Raw genomic sequence first — 25,411 nt, 5'->3', positions numbered from 1 at the left:
ACAAGAATTTTTTCACAGTTACTTGCAGGTGATATTTTTAAATGGTATCTTTGTAGTTGTATGGACCCTTTGACATTATGTATTAATTTGGGTAGGAATATTTAATGGATATTTGATATACCATGACTTGTCTTCCATTGATTTTCAGTCATGTAAATATTTTACCTTTTCTTCTAAAAACATATAGGTGAAGAGAATGTATGATATTGTTAATGAAAAATAGAAATGAAATTTAAATTTTAGATGTAAAGTATTATATGCATTTTAAAGAAATAGTATTTATTATATAGATATCAGAAAGATATGTAGTTGTATTTATGCTGAATGTTTTCTGCCTTTGTTATATATAACATATTCAAATCCAAATAAGTATATTTAAAATAGTAAATCTTCATTGTGTGTATTTTAGAATTCACACAAAAATCCGTCTTTTAATGTCATACTCATAGTTCTTGTGGAATACTGTTTTAGTCCATTCCCAGAAGTTGCAGAATCAGTTCAGCAAGAACTAGAATCTTACAGAGCACAGGAAGATGAGGTCAAACGACTTAAAAGCATTATGGTAAGATTCTGTTTGCTTTCTAAGAATTATAGGAAAGAGGAGGGTTATCTGTTTAAAGAGATTTGGGTTTTTTCCTTATAAAAATTCAAGGCCATTTAATGCTTTTATAACAAAAATATTTTCAACTTGCATAAGTGATCAAAAAGAAATCTAAATATTGAGAAGAGAAGAAAATTAAATATTAATATAAATATGATTTGAAAAAATATATAATGTAGCTTTATTTTAGAGATATATGTTCAGTGCTGCTCATTCTACCATACTTCAATGTAACTTCAGATTTCAGCTCTATTATTTATTGCTATGTGACCTGTGGCATGTCTCTGGGCCTCTCTCCTTATCCAAAAAATGCCAGCTGATCACTTAGTCATCTAACCATTAGACTGGCCGTTACTAGAACTTTTATGTAACTGTCATAAATATGTATGCTTGCACCTCAGAGGAGGAGAATTGCTATTCTAGGTGACTTTAAAATCTTACTGTATATCAATAATCTTAGGAATGTGTTGATTTTTATGGTTGGGCCTGGGATTTTTGAGTAGCTATTGGGACCTTTTTTCTTTACAAGGGACTAGAAGGTGAAGATGAAGGAGCCATAAGTATGCTTTCTGACAATACCGCTAAGCTAACATCAGCTGTTAGGTAAGTGAGCAATATATCCTCTTTGAAGTCTTTCTGTTGATAGGATTTTGTTTATTTATTTTATTTAACTAAAATATTGTTAATGTTTTTACCCAGTAGGAAACTGTAGGCAATAGCAAATATAACTTTGAATTTAAAGAACTAAGTTATATTTAACTAAATGTTTAAGCTGATTTTAGTTCCCACTTAGATATAGGAGATCGTTCATTCTTTCACCAGTTAGAATTGTGTAATAGGGGTAATTTTATAAGGAAAATACTATTAATGATAAAGTAGGGCAAGTGATTATTAATTTTATTATTGATACTCTTTTCTTCACTAAAAGTTAAGCAGTGTTTTTCTGTACTTTGAATGCCATTAAGGAGGGAGGAGGCTGGGCGCGGTGGCTCATGCGTGTAATCCCAGTACTTTGGGAGGCCAAGGCAGGCAGATCACAAAGTCAAGAGATTAAGACCATCCTGGCCAACATGGTGAAACTCCATCTCTACTAAAAAAAATTTGAAAATTAGCCGGGAATGGTGGCGCATGCCTGTAGTCCCACCTACTCAGGAGGCTAAAGCAGGAGAATCACTTGAACCCAGGAGGCAGAGGTTGCAGTGAGTCAAGATCGTGCCATTGCACTCCAGCCCAGGCGACAGATAGAGACTCTGTCTCAAAAAAAAGGAGGAGGGAGGAAATGTGTTTTAGAAATACAGATAAAACATGTTTCCGTTAATTTGATTTTGTTTATACCTCCAAAATTTGGAATCAGAAAGTAAAATGGTAGAAATAATATTTGGGAGCCAGATTTTTAAAAATAAGAAGCATTTCACTTGTATTAATAAATACTGTAGGTATTCAAGCCTAGAGATTAAATTAGTTGATAGTTTAACTTGTCATCTTGTCACTGTTTCAATGTTCTGAGTTTCCACAGAGTAAACACCAGACATGGGATAAAGTCTCCATCATTTTAGAAAATTTATTGGTTAATATTTAATTTTTTGATATTTGCAGTTCTTTGCCAGAACTCCTTGAGAAAAAAAGACTTATTGATCTCCATACAAATGTTGCCACTGCTGTTTTAGAACATATAAAGGTAAATTTGACTTTTTCTCCCCGCAATATGACTTGGGTTTACATAGGGTTTTATGCTTTGTAAGATGCTTTTATATTCATTATCTTATTGAGCCCCCACTGTAACATGAAGTATAATTATGGAAGACAGCAGTATTACAGTTTTTTTTTTTTTTTTGCAAATAAGGAAACCTAGGAATCCAGAAAGATAAGTGATTTCCAAGGTCACATGTTTAGTAAATGGAAGTGGGAATCTATGATATTTTCAATATATTGCACTGCCTCAATATCGCTGCTGTACATACTGCTGTATTAATAGTAGACTTGTGTCTCGGCATCAGTAATACAGATTTGGAAATCTCTTACCAGAGTTCTATCTAAAATATCCGTTAATAACATCACTTTTATTTATGTGACTTTGTTCTGAACCTTTTAAATTTAGATGAATCTGTTAGCATCAAAGCTTCTTACTGTGTATCATTGAACTGTGATTTTGAAACAAATATGTTGGGAGTTCTATATATTGTTTTAGTTCTTTTTCTCACTACCATGTTCATGACTACCCCATTTTCAGCTTACTTAATCAGTCCTCTAGTATTCTGCTGTTACTTGTTCTCCACACTTGGAGCTGAATTTCCATGGCAAATTGACCATATGCTAAAACTTGGCTAATATTGACCCCTACTTTCCATTTTATATGATGCATTTGAAACTGCTTAAAAAGCTGAATATAATTGCTGGCTGTCAGAGATGTTGATAACACCTGGGATTTATTGAGAAGGGACTTAAAGGCATTATTTAAATAATTTTAAAAGCCATAAAAGCATTAGAAAGGCATTACATAGATAATGGGCATCCTGCAGCATGCAGTTTAAACCTGCATGATTTCTATTATGCCAACAACCTAATTTTTTTTCTTTGTTTCACATCTTGGTACTTGATATTTTTCAGGTTCATACAGAAATAGAAGCATAACTGCAGTCTGTAGGTGATTCTGCTGATGTTTTCACTTCTCTATGTAGCGTCTCTGTGAAATGGCAAAAGAGTGTTCACATCTGTTTACCTAAGGTCATTGTCTCTTGTGGAGGTGATACAGATACAGATATAGATATATAGATATATCATCAGGTGAAATACAACAGAGAGCTATATTGAGAATTTCCTTCAGATCGGAGACTAGAGCTTACAGTTTGAGAAAATTTTGGTTAATTTACTTATCCAATCATATTTATTGAGTGGCTCTATGTATATTGTACTGGGCCCTGAAGATACTGTAGTAAACAAGACAGACAAGTTCTCTGTTCTCTTGGAGCTTATATTGTAGTGACAGTAAATGGAGTAAGCAAATTAGAAAACAAGATAACTTCAGGCATTTCAGTGATATGAGAACAACAAAACCTGGGTAGGGTGATGTGAGGCAATGGGATGTGAGAATGGCTGAGAGGTCTACTCTGGAGTAAGTGGTGAGCGAAATCACCTTTGATGAGGTGATGTTTGAGTTGAGACAGGAATCACAGGAAGGAGCCAATTAGTGAAGATCTCAGGGCCAACCATGCCAGGCAGAGGGAATAAGAAGTGCAAAGGCCCTACAACAAACAAATTCGGTGTGTTTGAGAACGTAGAAGACAAATGTGCTTTATTGAGGAGGGAAAGAGTGATGGGTAGGATATGGGATTAAAAAAAAGAAATGTAAGTATGATAACTCATTAGAGGTTAGTGACATGATCTGATTTATGTTTTAAAATAAAGAAGACTGTGGAGGATAAGGGACGATGAGTTCTGGAAATAAAAGTGGAACTGTAAGGAAACTATTAGAGATGTCTAGGTGAAAAATGATTTATAAGACATAATTTACTTGTGAAATTTTTTATGATGCTTATTTATAATTTTACACTAATGATTTTAGGTGAGTTTTTCAGATCAGTTTTTGCTACCAGAGGCCATCTGTCTGAGATAGTTTAATATGCTACCGTGCCTGACCTAAACCATTCTACTTGAAGACTTCTTGGTCTTATAAAAGAAAGTGTTTCCTTTAGTGTTGCTGGTTCTCTGGCAGAGCATCTTATGCCAAGAAACTAATTTGTCATTCAAGATATTGAGTGGTTTTATGTAAAAGATAGATTTTATTTATTTGTTTATTTTGGACAGGATCTCTCCCTGTCACCCAGGCTGGAATACGGTGGCACGATCATAGCTCACTGCAGCCTTAACCTCCTGGGCTCAAGGATCCTCCTGCCTTGCCTCCCTAGTAACTAAGACTATTGGTGCATTCCACCACACCCAGCCAGAAAAATAGATATTATTGAATCATTATCTTGCTAAAGATCCTTTTCTTTTCTTTTTTTTTTTTTTTTTTTTTTTGAGACGAAGTCTTGCTCTATCGCCCAAACTGGAGTGCAGTGACCGGATCTCAGCTCACTGCAAGCTCCGCCTCCTGGGTTTGCGCCATTCTCCTGCCTCAGCCTCCCGAGTAGCTGGGACTACAGGCGCCCGCCACCTTGCCCAGCTAGTTTTTTTTTGTATTTTTTAGTGGAGACAGGGTTTCACCGGGTTAGCCAGGATGGTCTCGATCTCCTGACCTTGTGATCCGCCCGTCTCAGCCTCCCAAAGTGCTGGGATTACAGGCTTGAGCCACCGCGCCCGGTCAAGATCCTTTTCATCACAAGATCTGATTTAAACAAAGTGTGCTATTGAGGGCATTCGCTTTACAGAGGGAAAATACTGTCATCTGTGGAACACACTACTCCTAGTTGGGTCATTCTAAGTCCAATTAAAAATCAGAAGTTTGCCGGGCACGGTGGCTCATGCCTGTAATCCCAGCACTTTGGGAGGCCCAGGCGGGCGGATCACAAGGTCAGGAGATCGAGACCATCCTGGCTAACCCCCATGTTGACATGGTAACTCTGTCACCATGCTGGAGTGCAGTGGCGCGCTCTCAGCTCATTGCAACCTCCACCTCCCGAGATCAAGCGATTCTTCTGCCTCAGCCTCCTGAGTATCTGGGACTACAGGCATGCGCCACCACGCCCAGCTAATTTTTGTATTTTTAGTTGAGACAGGATTTCACCATGTTGGGCAGGATGGGCTCCACCTCTTGACCCCGTGATCCGCCCGCCTCAGCCCCACAAAGTGCTAGGATTATGGGTGTGAGCCACCGCGCCCGGCTGTAAATATTTTTTATTAGCTAGAAGATTGTGTCATGCAGAGGTCTCATCATTTCTCTTCGTATTTGACTGTATTAGTTTTACATATTTCTTCTTTTGTTAAGAGTATGGCAGCCTCTTACATTTCCTTCAATCGTTTTCTAAGGAAGAAATTAATCTTTTTAGAAGTCCTGGCAGGATGTTTGGGTGGAAAATTAGAGCACACCAGTTTGTCATAACTTTAAGAAACATTTTCACTTTATTGATATTCTGAGGATTTTAGTGATTTGGGTAATTTGGGTCTGATAAAGAGTAAATTGTCGAATACTCATTTGTGTTGAGTAATCTGTATTTTTAAACCCTTTCTTTAGTTGTTTTTTCATCCTAAATAGAAATGCAACTTTCCCACTTGCTGGTCGTTAAAGAATGGCTTCTGGGATTACTTACATAATTTGTAGACAGCCTATTTTAATTATTCTTAGCTCACCTATGTAGCTAACCTGAATAAAGTACTCTTTAGCTCCAGATACCTAAAGAAAAGTAACCTACTTGTAAGGCATAGTTGATGAGATGAGAGAGGAAATGGTATCATGTGTTCTTTCCTCCAGTGTTCCCACCTTACAGGAAGAGCACCCACATCTAAATGCTCCAACCAACTGGATATAGCTGGTAAAGAATAAGGTATCAATAAACTTTGTGAGGCAAGGCTTAATTGTTACTGGATCCTCATTTTTGTTTTACTGGTTCTTATAGACAGTCTTACAGGGACTGAATTAGATCTAAGACATCATCTGATTAGGTGATGTCTGTACTCTAAAGAAGGCTTAACCCTTGTTGGCAATGCTAGCTTTTCACTAGTGTTCCTTCTGAGGACTGATTTTTTATTTTTATTTTTTGGTTCAACTGCCTTATATTTTTATGGGGAAGATAAGCTTTCAAAATAAAGTAGAAACTCTCTTAACTGATCTCCACTTAGTCAACACACCAAATTAACTGTTGCCCTCTGTAAACCATAGTGGCCAGTAGCCACATTATTAACATGTTGATAACTCATAACAATTTCCTTATTATCCTGTGCCTTTTTCTGGTCTCATGATTGGATTTTTTTTTTTTTTTGCTTACTAATGAGTTATTTGTGTTTTAATGCATTTGTGTCAATTGTATGAGTATGAAAAGAAGATTGTTTCTATAAAACTAAGTTGCATATCTTAGACTCAGTGAACATGAGTCTTTAAATATTGTTTGAATTAGGTGTAGGTAAAAAACCTTCACCATAAAAGATTGGAAAACCTCAGAAAATACTATAGTGTACTGAAATTGCTTTGCAATGTCTCTGAAATTTTTTATTCCACTCCAAAAGAAGCGAACCTGGAAATCATAGGTGATTTCCAATAGGTGTGCTTTATGCAAGAAAGAAAAAAAAATGTCAGTCAGTGAATCTCTATACTTAAAGAGGAAATCTTGGACATAGATCAGTGATTGACAGACTGTATATTTTGGGTCTTAAAACATACAGCATAGATCCTGTTTTATTCTTCACATAAACTGACTTTTTTTTTTTTTTTTTTTAACATTAACTGACTTTGATTCACTGATCACTATTGCTCCTGATCACATTAGAGGACTTTTACTATACTAGAAGTCAGAACATTTCTCTGGCTGGATTTTGTGCTGATTTGTTTAAAATGATCTCTTGTCCAGTATACATATCAAGTGAAAGTTCTTATTACCTTGGTGTCTTCAAGACAGAGGAAAAATATATTCTGTATCAGAAAGGTCACAGTGGATGAGCTATCACTTGTCTCTTATCTCTTCCCATCTCAAAATAAGATTAATGACTATGAGAATCTGAAGTGTTTTGTTTTTTATTGCAAGTATGACAAAAGATAGCTCTCCAGTGAGTGGAATATCCTTCAACTCCTTACTGTGAATTTCTGGAACTACTTCTACATCTCAAAAAAAAAAAAAAAAAAAAAAGGAGTATGAAATCAACTTTCTCTTGCTCTTGGCTCTCACTTCCCTAATACCTGCTTTTGTGAGGATGAAGCATTGTCATTTAGCAAGACCCAGTTTAATAGATTCATAAAGATTAAATTCAGAGGAATAAAGACATCTCAAAACTCAATAATGAGAAAGCAAACAACCTGTATTAGCCAGGGTTCCCCAGAAAAACAGAACCAATCCTTGGCTGAAAATACGAACATAAGATGTGGGGTGTTTTTTTTTCTTTTAAAAGGAGAATAAACTTTTTTTTTTTTTCACTGTTATGTTAGATATTTAACATAATAGGTATATTCCCGCATTCTACAGAGGAATTGAATCTCAAAAATACTGAATACTTGGCTTAAGACCATCTACTAAAGCCTGAATTTTAACTTGGGTTTTTAAGTCCCATGTTCTCTCTACCATGCTGTAGTTCCGTAAAACATATCTACTAAAATTCAATGAGAATTGCTTGCTCTTTTGTAATCCCTTTAGAGTAACCATAGGATTAAGAATAATTTAAACTGAAAAAATAACAACCAAGCAAGGTGTGATGGCATGCATCTGTAATCCCGGCCACTCAGGCTGAGGTGGGAGGATCACTTGAGCCCAGGAGTTCAAGTCCAGTTGACCAACATGGCAAGACCCCCATCTCATAAAAGATAAAAATAACAAAAAATAGAGAGTAGTAGGGAACCTCTATAGTCTGTGATTTTTTCTCTGTTGATTTCCCTCTGTTGATTTCCTGTTTTTAATTTCACTGGTTCTGCTCTAATTTTTATTACTCATTTTCTTCTGCCTATTTTGGATTTAACTTGCTGTTCTTTTTCTAAGTATATATTTTAAGAGTTCAACATTCAGCTGGGCGCGGTGGCTTACGCCTGTAATCCCAGCACTTTGGGAGGCCAAGGCAGGCAGATCACTTCAGGCCAGGAGTTCGAGACCGGCCTGGCCGACATGGCAAAACTGCATCTCTACTAAAAATACAAAACTTAGCCGAATGTGGCGGCACATGCCTGTAGTCACTCAGGAGGCTGAGGCATGAGAATTGCTTGAACCCAGGAGGCAGAGGTTGCAGTGAGCTGAGATGGTGCCACTGCACTCCAGCCTGAATGACAGAGTGAGACTCTGTCTAAAAAAAAAAAAAAAAAAAAAGCGCTCAACATACTGGTTGAATAAATTAAAACGAAATGATTTCTGAGAGCCATAGAAAACAAGACAACACTTTACAAATGTCACAGAAATATCATAAAGCAGTTTTCACTATTTCATGATAAGGTCACTTCTGTTTATATTTTTTATACTTGCCATCTATAAAGATCACTTTGTGTACATTTTAAATTTTTTATTATATAGATCATTTTAGTCTGAATTTAAATATTTTTAGCACAAGTCAATACATAGGATAAACTTACAGATTAAATATTGTGTTCATATTCTAAAATAGATTTAAGGCAGCTCCCTCAAATAGCACATAGAATGAAAACAATCCAATAAAAGCTCAAAAATAATTCAGTAAAAGCTCAATAGTTATAATGTTAATTCTCAAATTTGGCTTTGAATTTTCTCACAGCCAAGATAAAAAAGAGAGAGATGATTAAGATTTAAAAAAAAAAAAACCTTCTGTCAGAAAGATTTTCTGTTTTTTATTCTAAGCAAACCATTTCTTAGCATCACATTACGAAAGACATTGCTCAGATTGGGCATTATCTAGAATAAATTAAGTGATGTGATGATGTAGTATTCAATATCAGTTACCCGTATAGATTTCATGTGACTGTTTCATATAGCAGCTTTCATGAAAGCCAGGGATATAATATTAAATACAATTCAATGAGAGCAGTTCTATGAGTTACTGACGTAGCAAAGTCCAAGTTTATTGCCCTCTAATGGTTCCTCTGTATACGTCCTGTTGTTAAACTAAGAATAGAATTTTTAGTATCTGGAGTGGAAAGATTGCATATTCTTTGAATAATCTGTAATATCATTTTTTCATTTTGACTTTTGATAGGAGTGAGATAACAAGTTGAGGTTATACATTCTGATTTGGGCCTGGAATGCTAGAAATTCGATGCTCTTGGTTGAGAGAAAAAATGCATATATTTGGAAATGAGATAACCAACTAAGTAAGATTGATAATCTGTTGTGGAAATTGAAGATATAACCAGGTTTCTCACCTTGATAGTATACTGTCCTATCTGTGCACAGAAGAGAGGTAGAAGTAAAAAGAGGAATTTTATTCAAGATTCCTAAGTCACTATGGCACATGAGCTAAGTTCGTTGTAGCTTGGGAACCCAACAAGTAAATGTTTTCAGCCACTTGTATCATAGAACACCTTTAAATAAATTTTATGGACCATCTTGGTTTTTTGTAACGTAATTTTTCACATTGACAAACCCATGCATATAGTGGCAAGCCCACCAGTATGAATTGCAGCAAAATGCACACCTGAATAACTGAAAATAAATTAAAAACGGCTATTTTGTTATATTATACAAAGCAACAGATGGTTATAATACAGCATTACTGGTGCTACCCACCTGGATATCCAAATACAGCCCTTTGAAAGATGGCAGAAATGAAACATGTGAAGAAGTAAGAAAAAAACAGGAATGGCTAGAATATAAACAGTCTTCAACTTAGGTGTAGGTTATATCCTGAAAGTCTGGTTCTAGGTTCATTGTAGCTTGGGATATACTTTTTTTAATGACCAAAATGTATTTATTTAATATACATCACAAGGACTCAGCTGAGGCTTAATTTAAAAGACAAAAACAAAAATAATACCATAGCTGATGATACAGAGTCTATACAGAAATCACAAAAAAAGACCATCTAAGGAAAAGTTAAAAAGACAACACAAGGACAGGCTGGGCAGCCTGGGTCAGGGCTCCTGACTGGTGACCTGCTTTGAGTAGGTTTCTTGCAGATACTTCTTAAGAGCTGTGGAGTTTTTCCAGAATTTGGCAGCATGCATGTTTAAGGGGCTATCAATGTTGGGTTCTCCTAGTAGGCTGGAGATGGAGAGTGTTCTAGATGGAGAGCAGAATGGTCCTGATGTCATACAGGGCAGACCACTTGTCCTTCGGGATGTCCAGGCATATGCATATGTTACCCTGGGTGTCCACACTGGGGCAGTAGCAGGGTGTGAGGAACTTCACCGTGGAAGCATTGTAAGGGTAGCCACTGGGGAACTCTAGCGAGTGCTTATACCTCAGGTCTTCATAGACTCTGCCAGCTGCTCCATGGATGGCTACCCATGTGAAAAGGTGGTCTGCTTCAGGGAAGGCAGAAATGCCTTTGTCACCACACATCATGAGTCATGAGTTCCTGCTGTTTTGCCCATGGGACCCTGCGCGGCACCCCAGCTTGGCTCGGCTCCTTTATAGGAGGTTGCGATGCTAGTGGTGGCTGGGTCGCGATTTGGGGAGGCCATCCAGGCGATGCTGGCAGAGAGACAGGAATTCGGAGAGCTCACGACTGCAACTGTGGGGGTACACTTTTCTATAGATATTACGTGGTAGGTAGGTTTCTGTCTCACAAACCCTATCTAATTCGTAATCTGGACTATTCCTAATGTAGCATTGCAACAGAGAAAGGTTTATCATTCCCTCTACCTCCTGAGAAGTAGGGAGAAAGGAGGTATAACTCTTTATTCCCTTCTGTCTTTCTTTTCACTGCTGAATGGTAATTGGGGATAGAATTGGGGTCTGAAGAACAGGGAAGGCCAAGAAGGATCACTCTAGACTTGGTCATCAACCCAGTCATTAGACAGAGGTAAGAAATGGGAATTATCCACGTATGTTTATTGCGGCACTATTCACAATAGCAAAGACTTGGAATCAGGCCAGATGTCCATCAGTGACAGACTGGATTAAGAAAATGTGGCACATATACACCATGGAATACTATGCAGCCATAAAAAAGGATGAGTTCGTGTCGTTTGTAGGGACATGGATGCAGCTGGAAACAGTCATTCTCAGCAAACTATCGCAAGAACAGAAAACCAAACACCGCGTGTTCTCACTTATAGGTGGGAATTGAACAATGAGATCACTTGGACACGGGAAGGGGAGCATCACACACCGGGTCCTATTATGGGGAGGGGGGAGTGGGGAGTGATAGCATTGGGAGTTATACCTGATGTAAATGACGAGTTGATGGGTGCTGATGAGTTGGTGGGTGCAGCACAGCAACATGGCACAAGTATACATATGTAACAAACCTGCACGTTGTGCACATGTACCGTAGAACTTAACGTATAATTAAAAAAAAAAAAATTATGTCATCTACAAAGAAAAAAAAAAAAAAAAGAAATGGGAATTATCGCTAGCAGTGAATAGAGTTCTAGAACAGTAGTGTCTGTAGCTAGACTGGGGAGAGAAATAGTAAACAGAAGGAAAAATCCCTGCAATTAATTATATAAAGGAAAAGGGAATTTGTTTTGTGTCTTGGTCATCTGGCAAATGTCCCAGGTTATGGATTTTCAAAAAGCAAACCATGTGTACTACCTGTACTTCTCAGATAAGTGTTTTTTAGAGACAAGTCTCACTATGTTGCCCAGGCTTCTGTTGAATTCCTGTGCTCAAGTGATCCTCCTGCCTCAGCTTCCTGAATAGCTGGGATTACAGGTGCATGCCACGGTGTCCAGCTTTAGCGTCAGATAAGTTTTAAGATTATTCCTTTTTGGTGAGAAGGGACAAGCTAGTTTTAGAAAGGGCTCCCTTCCTTTGTTCTTTCCAAACCCTGTGGGCCGTGGCCAATCAAATGTCTAACACAATCTGTATATGTGTGTATGTGTGCACAGCATGTTAATGTTCATTTGATATAATATAAATTGAGGCAGTGTACTGAAAAATGAATGTAAAATCAGTCTGATTGTTTACCTAATGACCAAAATTTGGAGAAAAGCACTAGAATTTTTTTTAATGAGATTCCTCTCATAGAATGTCCTTGTAAAAGGATTTTTGAGAAATGCATGGCTCTCAGAGTTTATATTCATTATATATAATCTGTATTCCATGCTTTTGATTGTCTAGAATGTTCCCCTTTTACTCACTTATTCTTAATATTTATTGAAGCTACCAAAGAATCTCAGTTTATCTTGACCTTGTCATTTTGTATTTTTAATTTGTTCATTTTTTATGTCACTCTTATTACCCAAACTGTATTCTTTTGAGCCCATGTTATATAAGAAGAATTAATCTTTGGAATTACAGAATTTGTTTCTCTTAGTGTTTTTCCTCATTTCAAGAATTTGAGAAAAGGCCCATAGAAGGAAGCAATAAGTTGTTCTTGAGGGTAGTGTAATTTTCCCTATTATCTATGGTATACATTAGAGTATGACCTGGATTTGAATCTCAACTCTGTACTACTTCTACTCTGGTAATCTTGAACAAATACATGTTTATGTCTGTTTCTTCATCTTTAAGTGAGATTAATAATTCCTAGCTCATAGTTTTATTTGGAGAATTAAATGAGATCATGTAAGTTAGTAATTTTTGAACCCTGTTCTCTGGTACCCTAGAGCTGTATGGAGACATTTAATGGATCACTTGTATCTATTTTGTGTTTAGGGTTCTGCAGAAGATTTGGTGTGAGAAAGAGGGTCCTGAGGCTCTCTTTTTAAAAACACTTGAAAGCCGTAGTTGTAAGTAAAGTGCCTTACACATGGTAGGTGCCGAAGAGATACTAGTTCTCTTATGCAGGTTAGAAAATCTGTATAGCACGTCACTCCGTTTCCTCTTAGATGGTGCTCCCTCATAATCAGTATATTAACGGGCTGTTACTTTTAACAGCTTTATTGAGATGTAACTTACATACTTTGCAATTCATCAATTTAAAACATATCATTCAATAGGTTTTAGAATATTTACAGAGTGGTTGCAACCACAATCTAATTTTAAAGCATTTTTGTCATCTCAAAAAGAAACCCCCTACCTAGTGGCAATCACATTAAGTTGTTTTTGGACCCTAATTCCATTGTTCGTTAGAAGTTGATGTTATAAGTAAGTTACTACATCTCAAAAGGAGCAAAGTGAACCAATTGCCTGTACTTAACATAAGTAAGTGAGCCATGTTCTTTTTACTGATTTATATAGTTACAGAAATTAGATTCTGCTATGGCATTTAGCATATTTAGATTATTTATTTATTTATTTATTTATTTAGAGACAGGGTCTCACTGTGTTTCCCAGGCTAGTCTCAAACTCCCAAGGCTCAAGCGATCCTCTCACCTCAGCCTCCCACGTACCTGGGACTACAGGCATGTGCCATCACACCTTAGCATACTGAGTTTTATATATTCAGTCACAAAAGACTAGATTATTTATGTTTTCCACTTCCAGAAGTTCATTCATCTACATTCATGACTTTTTAAAATGATTGCTTGGTCTGTGTACGTCCTGTTCTTGGTTTCGAAATTCAACAAATGCAAGTGCTTGTTATAAGCCAGGTGCTGTGTTAGACTCCTAGGGTTAAACAGTTAATTAGATATGCTCTAAGGAGTTTATAGTTTTAGACACATAAGCAAAGGATAGTAATATACTGTGATCTTTGTTATTATGATGAGGTGTGTAAAGTGCTGTTGATACACAGATAAAGGAGTAATGAGTTATTTTGGCCAAGGAGGACACTGGGAGAGGGTCAGAAAGGGGAGAGAGCAGGGATTGAAGGAAGAGTTGCAGAAAAGCTACAGAGAAGGTAGATCTTGCATGAATAGAATTCACTGAGTAAATGGTAGAAGAGGAATATATTCTGCAAAAGCTAAGAGAATAACTTGAGCCTAAGACTAGAGAATTAAAAGCGAACACAGTATTTAATGAAAAGTTAAAAGTTTAATGAAATAACTATTTGATGTAACTAGAGGAAACAGAATTTAGTGAGTAGTGATAAAATAGTAAAGGTTAGCTGGATCAGAGGGCCTGAAAGTTGGTTTAACATCTTATTTTAGCACCTTTCCCCTTCCATTCCTGACTTCACTCTGCAAATAACGACTTTTCCCAAGCTAATATTCACATTAATAGTTTCTAGTATCATTGTTGTTCCCCAAAGTTTTCTTTTTCTTCTTTCACTGCTTTGTATCCCATATCCTTTCTCTCATGTAAAGTATTAAATACTCATCTTGTCCTTTCTATTCCCACAGCTACTACTGTGGTCTTTTTCCTAGAATCTCTTATATTTCTTTTGTTCGTTTTTAATATTATTGGTGGGACTTTCTCATTTCTAGGACTTTACTTTTTCTCTGTTTTAGTATTCAAAATAACTTTATAGAGTAACTAAAATAGTTCCTATATCAGAGAGTCTGAAGAATATGAAGGGCTGGAGATTTCATAGATAAGAGCTCACTGATAGGGAATCCTCTACATACTGATGTAGAATATATTGTTCAGTGAAAGAAAAGGGCGGAAAAGTACAGTATCATACTTCTTGTGTCAGGAAGGAGACAGATATTAGAATACAGACCCTTTGCTTATATTTGCACAAAGAAACTCTAAAAACCTAGAAGAAATAATAATAATAATAAATACCTATAGAAGCAGGTAGAAATGGGGTGGAAGAGGACAGGGATGAAAAATAAGACTTCTCAGTATATGTCTTTTTATGTTGTATTCATTTTTGAACTGTCTGGATATTTAATCTTTTAAACTTTGGCCTTGCGTGCCACTCCAAGGGAGTGGGAGTGAGAGGACTCTGATTTCTTCTTGCTCCATATATGAAATTCACTCCTTAGTCTACTATTGAGATGTTTCTACCTTGTTGTGCCTTGGCATGATCTGTTTAACTGAAATGAACTATATCTGTGTCCCTAAGTCACTTTCAGACTTCAACTCAGAATGTATCACTTCCTCCTCAATTGGCTATTTATTTCATTCTGCCTTTTAGCATAATGTATTTATGTTGTATATTTGTATATTGGTTCTATGTTGGTATTACTATAAATTCTAATTTATTTCATGAATGGTTTCTACTCCCACTTTGTTTACACCTTTAATTATAAAAATTGATTTTTATAATTTCATGAATGGTTTCTACTCCCACTTGATTATTAACACCCTCAATAATATCTGATTTATCTGAAGCATAACTTAAGAGATATTTGATCATTTTTATTTGCTTTTGAGGATCTTAATATGTTAACTTTATTTGGATAATTTTAATCAACAAAATTTTCAATTAGGAAAGGTCTCACACAGCCAAGTTTTACTAGTTTCCATTATCTTAAACTTCAAGATATTAAACAGGAAAACTAATAAGGAAAGTTTTAGTTTTAAAAAAAAAAAACAAAAAGGACAATAATTTAGTTAAGGTAACTTTCCATCCAGTTAATGTGAATGTGTGTGGATTTGCACACTAAAGTAGTAAACACAACTTGACCACCTGACATGAATTTTGCATGGAGTACAATATGATTTGTATGCCAGTAACCAATACAATAAGTAAGAATTGTGTTTTTATCTTTGCTAATATATGTATGGTATGCAGAATTACTGCTGAATTTATCCATCAAATATGGTAAACAAAATAATCTATTTTTTTCCTATATTAAATATATATTCAAAAGTATTCAAAAGTAAGGCACTTTAAATTCTGTTAAGAAATGAAGGCCGGCACAGTAGCTCACACCTATAATCCCAACATTTAGGGAGGCCAATAAGCAGATTGCTTGAGCTCAGGAGTTCAAGACCAGCCTGCACAACATGGCAAAACCCCATCTCTATAAAAAATACAGAAAAAATTAGCCAGGTGTGGTGGCACATACCTGTGGTCCCAGCTACTCGGGAGACTGAGGTGTGAGGATCACATGAGCCTGGGAAGTTGAGATTGCACCACTGTACTTCAGCCTGGTACTTCTGAACTGTACTTTTGACCTGTCTCAAAGAACATGTCTTAAAATTGATCATAGAAAATAGAAACTTGTAAGTAGACCAGCATGTATTTTAATGACTTAATATAGTCTCATATTTATTTTGAAACAGGCAAGAAAATTGGATGTATATTTTGAATATGAAGAAAAAATAATGAGCAAAACTACTCTGGATAAATCTCTTCTAGATATAATATCAGACCCTGATGGTAGGTACCAAAAATTTGAGGCTAATGTAAGTTTCATATCCGATGAAACCAGCATTTTCAATTGAGTAAACTGAATAGAATTGTTGTTTTTCTGACAATCAATGCTAATATCAAGATAATTAAATGAGCTATTTTCTGAGAAAATTTTACAACTTAGCAGTTCCTATAGTGGAAAAATGATTGGCATTTCATTTCATTGAACTTTTATTTGATAGTATTTAAGCACTTTTTATATTCATTTGTTTAAGGCTATTCATATGTAAAGCTTAATTTCTACTGGTTCCAGGAAGATTTGAAGGTATAACATTCAAAGCAGGTGTCTCTAAGTGATTCGCTTCCTAATTACTTTGGTCTACCCTCAGTTTCCTGAAAAGATGAATCTAAAACTAAATTCTGTTTTACATGTTTAGGGAATTTACTTTTAAAGAAACTCTATGGCCAATCACTTTAAATATTTGTATGTTAGATTTTCTTAAAATATAACTATTTGTACTTAGAAAATATGATCTGTGGAGGCCAATATGTTAAGTGAAATAAGCCAGGCACAGAAAGACAAATATCACATGTTCTCACTCATTTGGAAGCTTAAAAAGTAGATCTTATGATGATAGAGTTACCAGAGGCCAGGAAAGGGAGAGAGGTGGAGGCATGAAGGGAACAAAAAAATATAAAACTTTTTTTTACCACTGAACTGTGCACTTAAAAATGGTAAAGACTGGCCAGGCACAGTGGCTCATGCCTGTAATCCCAGTACTTTGGGAGCTTGAGGCAGGAGGATCGCTTGAGCCCAGAAGTTTGAGACCAGCCTAGGCAATAAAGCAAGACCCCGTATACACACAAAAATGAAAAAAGTTAGCCAGGCAGGACGGCATGCCTCTGTAGTCACAGCTACTTGGGAGGCTGAGGATCCCTTGAGCCTAGGAGTACAATGTTGCAGTAAGCGGTGATCGCACAACTGTACTCCAGCCTGGGTGGCAGAGCAAGACCTTGTCTCAAAAAAAAATCACAGGCAAAAATAGTCAAAAACATTTTAATGTAATCCAATTGTGGCTTTTAATTATAAAGATTGTGGGATCTACATAGCGTCTTAGCCTCTGAAATTCCCTAAACTTTAGAGACCTATAGATCATTTCAGAATAGTTTTGAATTCAAATCTCCGCTTTTTCCAAAACAAATGGAAAGCCTGGGACCCATTTTGCATATAAGCTATTTAAGCTGCATAATGATGGTTTTTGAGTTGTAGTTTTGGTATGAAATTTAGACTGTAATCCACATTAGAAAATAATTTAAAAGTCCAAACTATTTTATGATTAAAGATTCTATTTATACAAACATCTGAGAAGCCATAAGTATTGCTCACACTTTTAGAAAGCTAGATTTGTGGTGAGAACATAGCATTTTAAAGGTATATGCATTTTACAGTGAAATTCAAAAAGTTATATGAAGTCCATCATTTCTGAGCTATTCCTTGTTATTTACAGTAACTTTCAAGTAAAGTTGAAACAAAAAAGCATGTTGACAGAAAGGCAATCAGTCCTGCTTTTTCCTTTCCCCTTTCTCAAACGATTTATCCCTGAAGATACTAAGTAGGATAGAGCAAGGTAGGCATTCATGCAAAGTAGCAGTCTAGTGCCACTTTGGTCCAGAATAAGATGTTGGAACCTGAGCAAGATGGCTAAGGGCAGCCACTCATGGGATAAAGGGAGGATTAGTAATCAGGCATTAGATGTCAAAGTTCAGTAAAGGAAAGCAGAGTATCCACATGTGGGAGTAGTCTAGTAAGGTGTGTGAGAACCCTAACAGATTGAGGAGGGTGACCCCCACGCAGGAACAAACCAGCTTGGGCCTAGGTGAGGTGAGAAGTATGTCTAGGTATGTGGATGGGTCCACTGCAGGAAATCAGAGCTCAAGTGAAGTAAGAAGGGCATCCATGCAGCAAGGGGATGGAAACAGAGATGGGATATTTGTTATATACAGGGGACTGGCTAGATAAATATATTGGATAGTATAAAGAAAGCCCAATTTTCCATTGTCAGAGAGGGAATTTATAAATATATAAAGGGAAAAAATTAGAATGAACCCTGTAGTGTTGGATTGAAATTAGAGGTGTTGGTGTGAACTTAGTGTTTTCACTATATATCTGTTCAGATACAGAAATAAATATAGATTGTATGTGGGAGCGGGGGTGGTGTGTACACTCATGTATTCCCTAGCTCTGCTAACTGAAAGGGCCTGCAATACCCAACTAGTAAAGATGCTGGCTTATAAATACAGTTTCCACTAGGACTCCTTGGAGAGGTGGCTGATTCCAGAGGTGGGGCAGGGAGCAAAAGTACAAAATGAGTCTGGAACATTTTTGTTGTATCAGAAGGCAGGGACGGGACTCCAAAAATAATAGAACTTGTCAAAAGAACCCAGAAGTCAACTTGAAGATGACAATTTGAGCATCAAAATAAATAATGACAGATTATAACCCACTGATAGAAGAGGATGCCAAGAGTCCATGTGGACATAATAAATGAATAAATTGAAATTTCATAGGATATTTATGCAGTTTCAGAATACCTCCCCACAAAATACTTATTAGCCGTAAGGGAGAAAAAGTAACCGTGCAGTGGAGAAGCCTGATAAATATCTTATTAGGTAACCACAGTGAACATCGTCAGTAAAGAGACATAAAATAGTGGGAAAGTACTAAGCAGATTGTGGAGAGGAAGGAGCTCAGGAAAGACTGAGAGGTAAAGGGCTAGTAGGATTCAGTGCAAAGAACACAGCATCACTGTTGTGATATTCTTGCCTTGGTATAACCTAAATCTAATCATGAAGAAATATTAGACAAAATTTAATTGTGTGATATTCTAGGAAGAAACCAGCCTATAGTCTTAAAAAGTAACCAAGGCCATGCAAGTCAAGGAAAAATGGAGAAACTGTTTCATACAGAAGAAGACTAAAGAGGCATGACAACTGTATGTGGCACGTGATTCTGAAATTGATCCTTTTTCCATAAAATATACTGTAGACGTAATTGGTAAAACTTGAAATAGGATCTGAGGATTAAATGGTAATGAATGTATCATGTAGTATATCACATCAATGTAATGTGTCAGTGTTAATATCACATTTTGCTAATTGTTTTACTGAGGCTGTGTTAGAGAATGTCTTTAACATTTGGGGGTGATGGGACAGCAGGTCAGCATCTTACTCTCAGAATTTCAGGGAGAACAAAAGCTCTCCAAACTGTACTTAAAACTTTTCTCTAAAATACACCAGATTACTCAGTAAGGGAATTCTGACTTTAAAGTAGCAGTCAAAGGAGAGAGGTACGTGTGACAAGAGGTTCCAGGCTGTAGCTATAGGCTTTAGAATAATCATAGTTGTAAAGGACACATGCTAACATTTTCAGTTTGGTTTCCCTGTGGTTATGTCATTATAACCATCAGTATGCTCCGCAGCCCTTACCATCAGCAGCCCTTACCATCAGATTGGTCTTTAAAACCTTAGCAGATGTTCTAAGGCAGTTATTAACACTGTAGCAGTTTTAAAGTATGTTTCCCCTTGAAGAAGAGTGGGAGCTGTTCCTTCTTTAAGCGAATTAAGTATCTGCTATTAGAAAAGGCTATGCTAGATGCTGAAGATACTTAAAGCAAACTCAGGGACCCACAGGCCCTGAAAACTGAGGGAGGGGAACCTTCCTCTTGTATATTAGGATCTGTGGTCCCAAGTGGGTAGGACAAGCCTCATTACTCTTGTGCCCTTTGTCCTCTAGCTGGTCGATCATAGTTGCAGCAGTTATGGCAGGAAATGCTCAGTGAAGCAGGGTGACCAAAGCCAAAGCTTTCTAGCTGGGGCACCAAAAAGGGAAGGCCAAGGAAATGGGAAAGTACCAGGGAGATTGTGGAGAGGAAGGAGCTCAGGAAAGTAACCTCGTAAAGTTGTTCATGAATTCCTGGGTTCACCCCTGAACTGCACATGTATGAAGCTGATCCTAAACAGCATTTCAAAGACTGAGAGGGGAAGAGTTAGACGACTACCTCCCAGTCCCCGGACTGACCACTGGTTGGTGGGACAGATCCCAATAGCACTGCGAAAGGTTTTGAAAATAGAATCGATGATGGAAGAATAACCTACGGAAGGCTGGTAAGAACATTAGCCCGTACTGAATCAGGCTAATTACCTGCTAAAACAAAAATATCAGTATTGTCCTAGGATTTAACAGGCCCTGGAGTCTCATAATCTAATATTTAAAATGCCCCAAATACAATATTTATTTGTAGACATGAGAACTTTAGAGAACTTGATCTTTATTTTACCATTCTTTGTCATATTCAGGAAGTACAGATAATTAGAGAATGAGTGTTAGTGTTCCCAATCATATAAAAAATAAGTGTCCTGTCAGTCATTATGTTTTGAAAAAAATCAACTAGTTTTTATTCTATAATAAAATACAACAATTCTGAGTTCTTGCATCTTACGATACACTTTAAAGTGAAACTGAATATTGTTATTTGTCAAGACCAGTGCTTCATCACATTTCCACCAAAGTGCACGTTATAGAAGAACAGACAATAAATGAGTTTCTCTGGACAGTCTTGGACTTTCGGTAGTAAGAGTAGTAACTCAGAGCACTGCAAGCAAGATATTTGTTTGAAATCTTATGTTTTGTCTTAAAATTTGAGGCAGATATATTCTATGTGATATAACAATTTTTTAAACAAAAATATATGGTTTTCCCATTCTTATAGTAATATAAAAGCCTTCAGAAACACGTGTATTTAGGGGCCCCCAGTTTGAGAAATATGGCTTTAGGCTCAGCTAGTTGATTTTGTTTAGCCAGCAAAGTTTCATAACCCAATTCCTAGGGTGACCATACATCTGGTTTCCCAGGATAGTCCCACTTTCATACCAGTTGTCCTTATGTAATTGTTAGTGGCACCCCTTTTGCCACCTCAAAAGTATCTGTTTTGGAATTGTATGATTACCCTGCTTATATCCTTTCCTTTCATTATGAGTTTATATCTAAAAGGGAAATCTCAACATTATACACAATTTGGAAAATACAATAGAGATGCTGTCATAATCACAGCCCTCTCATCCCACCTCATTTAATCTTTTCCATATCTGTATTTTACATGGTTGTGATTATAGTACCTGTCACCTTAGCTCAGTTAAATCAAGAGCCATGTTTTGTTTTGTCACATTTATATATGCCTTGAAATGTAACATACTTGCATTGACTATAATACATAATAACCACAATTATGAAAATCTTTTTTTAACCTCTTTTCCCCTATGCAGCAGGAACTCCAGAAGATAAAATGAGGTTGTTTCTTATCTATTATATAAGCACACAGCAAGCACCTTCTGAGGTATGTCCTTTATTCAGTTATTGGGAGGAAGGGGAATGTTTATTTGTAGACTACTACAATTCAGATTTTAAAAATAGAAGTAAAAGTCACTGCAGCTAAATATCTACTTTATTCCTTTAAAAGAAAAATGGCCAGGCATGGTGACTCACACCTGTAATCCCAACACTTTGGGAGGCCGAGGCAGGCAGATCACTTTGAGCTCAGGAGTTTGAGACCAGTCTGGGCAACATGGCAAAATCCCGTCTCTATTAAAAATACAAAAATTAGCCAAGTGTGGTGGCATGCACCTGTAATCCCAGCTACTGGGGAGGCTAAGGCAGGAGAATAGCTTGAACCTGGGAGGCAGAGGTTGCAGTGTGCCGAGATCACGCCACTGCACTCCAGCCTGGGTGAGAGCAATACTCCATCTCAAATAAAAGAAAAGAAATAAAAACAATTTGTTAAGGCTGCTTCTATGTACTGCTGTATTTTATAGCAACTTTTATTGTTACCAGGGGAAACTACCCGTGAAACATCTACTTTTAAGTTGTTGGAATGTGAACTGAATTTAAGTGGCCAAAATTCTTATTTTTGGAAAATAACTATTCTAAACTAAGTTAATCAGATTTGCTGTGCTTTTTGAAAGGTTAACCTTATTTTAAGATTGTTTTAAAACTAATGTCCAATATAGAAAATATAGTCTATTCTATAAAAGAAAGTGGTGATTTTGGTATCAGACTTCTTACTGGGTTAGAGACTGTTGACTCTAATGTTAACTGTATAGTTTTACTGGATGAGCAAGAAGCATAAGAACCTCAAGATGCCATTTAGAATGTGGTTGTTCTAAACTCCATTGCTTTGCCAGCAGCAATTTTTTTTTTTTAGTATCTGGTAAATTGATAGGGTTTCTGTTGGTCAAAAATCTTTGGCATATTAAAATAGCAAAACTAAACCTGCTATTTGCTCTCAGCCATTCTACTTTACCTTGGGAACACAAAGCTTCACTTCTAATTTTTTAAGACAGTGTGGTTTTCTTTTTATAAGTATCTCTTTCAGGCCAAAGTGGGAAGATTACCTGAGGTCAGGGGTTTGAGACCAGCCTGGCCAACATGGTAAAACCCCATCTCTACTAAAAATACAAAAATTAGCTGGATGTGGTGGCGCATACCTGTAATCTCAGCTACTCAGGAGGCTGAGGCAGGAGAATGCCTTGAACCTGGAAGGCAGAGGTTGCAGTGAGCCAAGATTGCGCCACTGCACTCTAGCCTGGACAATAAGAGTGGAACTCTATCTCAAAAAGAAAAGTATCTCTCTCATCAACAGAGTTTTACCTATATATCTCAGGGGATTCTGATAGCTTAATACAATATTTTTCTTAAGAATATATGATTCTAAAACTTAATTCAGTATTCCCTTAATTTAACCACAGTATTTTTATTTACTTTTGGTAAGGATTATGTCTTTTCATAAATGTAAGTGATCATTAAGATAGGCTCCTTTAAGTTACACAAATTCAGCCAGACTTATCAGGAAATGAGTAAGGAAGAGTTGGAAAAAAAAATTTTTTTTGAAGTGCAGGACACCTGTTGTCCAGTTAATGAATCTGGACCCTTAGAATGAAAATGAGATGAGAAACCCAAATCTGCAGCTCCCCTGAGTTGGTGTCATTCCCCTTGTGTTTCTGGTTTAGAAATATTCTTGGTCAAACCAAATCATTTAGTGCGTGTCCCAAAGAAAAGCAGTCTATCCCAGCAGTAAAGGAAAAAAATAACATTGTTGGACTTACTGAGAAATTTTAAAATACTGTACTTTTATAGGTGATTTGGGAGCCTCTTAAAGGTAATTTTCATTATATGCGATTTTCTTGTCTTGGGTGGTCACATGGGTACTCATTTAAGACGTGACTCCACTCTACTTGGGTGCCAAGAATTTAAACTCATGCCTTTGGTCTTACTTTTAATTAATCAAATAACATCTTTCATGAAAGTAAAAATTTTTGTCATATAGTTCTTTTCTTATTTCAGGCTGATTTGGAGCAGTATAAAAAAGCTTTAACTGATGCAGGATGCAACCTTAATCCTTTACAATATATCAAACAGTGGAAGTAAGTTTTATTTTCTTCTTTAATTCCTGTCATTTAAAGGAGTAAAATTGAGGCTTCATTCCCAAGAAAATGGGAATGCTAATAAGAAAACTGAACAATGCCTTGGTGGTTTTATATATCCAGTGGCATAAATATTTCCTTATCTGGCCCACCCTGTTTACAGCTTAAAATTATGTAAAACAGTTATGCCTTTCTTTCCTGGGCAAGCTTTATAGTTTCTTTACTGATAAGGTGAGAAAGTCAAAGACTGAAATGTCTGGAGTCAAATGTCTCCAGGGCATTAAGAGGAAATTTTAATTTGACTAGCAATCCAAGAAAGGCAAATTAACATAATGCAAACATTTAGAAAATACCATGCCAAGGATACAGGAAAATTCATGTGTGCATTTTATACTCTGCTATTAGGAATATAAATTGTCAAAAATTTTCTGGATGGTATAAAGAGTTCTTTAAAAATAACTCTGACCACTAGTAATTGAAGCTAAGATTTTAGATACAATTGTAATAATGAAATTTTTAAAAGCAATCTAAATGTCTAGCAGTAGTATTAGTAAGTGAATTGTGGCATTTCTGTAAGATAAATACAGTCGAGTCATTAAAAATCAGAAGGCTTACTTAGTGACATTGGGAAGTGCTCATGTTATATTGTAAAGTCAAAAAAAAAAAAATTATAACACTCTTTATTGATTTGTTTGATAAATATTTCCTAATAGCGAGCATGATAAACAAGGCCCCAACTGTCAGTGAATTTACATTTGTGTTGAGGAAACAATTAACAAATAAGCAAATAAATGAACAGAATAATGTTAAAACTGTGTTAAATGACATAGGAAATAAAACTTAAGTGATAAGATTTTAACCTGCTGGGGGTGATAGCTAAATTTGCTTAGCAGATCAGGGAAAGCATCTAGTAGGTAGTCACATTTGAGCCAAAACTTAAATGACATTTTTTACAGTATGATCCCTGTTTATCCATTTTTTCATCCATATGTATGTGTTCATATAAGCATATACATACAAACATGTAATTACAGAGTTGAAATGGCATACAACTAAATGTTAATAGTAGATAATTCCAAGTAGTAGAATTTTTTTTCCTTTTGGGTGCTTTTCTTTATTTTCCAAATTTTCTACAAAAAGTATTGCCTTCAAAATAGTTTTTAAAATAATTTTTTAAGATGAAAGGATTAAATATGCTTTCTGATCACAATTATATAAAAAAAATAAGCATAGCAAGAGAATTATACCAAATTGTTAACAGTAGTTATCTCTTGAGTGGTGAGATTACGAGTGTTTTTATTATCTATACTTTTGAAACTTACTTTTGTCTGTGTTCTTGTAATAAGAAAAAAACACACAACAAACCTTTGTTTAAAAGGAAAACTGAAAACTGTCTTTCTCAATTTTTATAATACAGGTTGAGTCCCCCTTATCCAAAATGCTTGCAACCAGAAGTGTTTTGGATTTTGGATTTTTTCAGATTTTGGAATATTTGCATATATA

At 36.2% G+C, this 25,411-nt stretch overlaps 1 protein-coding gene and 1 pseudogene across 7 annotated transcripts in view; one reads left to right on the top strand and one right to left on the bottom strand.

Annotated features, from left to right (window-relative positions):
• Positions 1 to 25,411, top strand: part of SCFD1 (sec1 family domain containing 1) — a 104,622-nt gene that overhangs the window by 49,712 nt on the left and 29,499 nt on the right. For all 7 annotated transcript variants that reach the window (XR_002523287.2, XM_003901676.5, XM_003901677.5 and 4 more), the window contains 6 exons: positions 472 to 562; positions 1,131 to 1,204; positions 2,198 to 2,279; positions 16,363 to 16,459; positions 21,755 to 21,825; positions 23,829 to 23,908. Coding sequence is in view for 6 of the 7 variants with exons in the window: in XM_003901676.5 (XP_003901725.2) it covers positions 472 to 562; positions 1,131 to 1,204; positions 2,198 to 2,279; positions 16,363 to 16,459; positions 21,755 to 21,825; positions 23,829 to 23,908 (495 nt within the window). In the remaining variant the exon portion in view is untranslated. The remainder of the gene's footprint in view (positions 1 to 471; positions 563 to 1,130; positions 1,205 to 2,197; positions 2,280 to 16,362; positions 16,460 to 21,754; positions 21,826 to 23,828; positions 23,909 to 25,411) is intronic.
• Positions 10,269 to 10,843, bottom strand: LOC108586842 (annotated as a pseudogene).

The sequence above is a fragment of the Papio anubis genome, chromosome 7 (assembly GCF_008728515.1).
Source record: "Papio anubis isolate 15944 chromosome 7, Panubis1.0, whole genome shotgun sequence".
Classification (NCBI taxonomy): Eukaryota; Metazoa; Chordata; class Mammalia; order Primates; family Cercopithecidae; genus Papio; species Papio anubis.
This window is presented reverse-complemented; position numbering and strand designations above follow the sequence as displayed.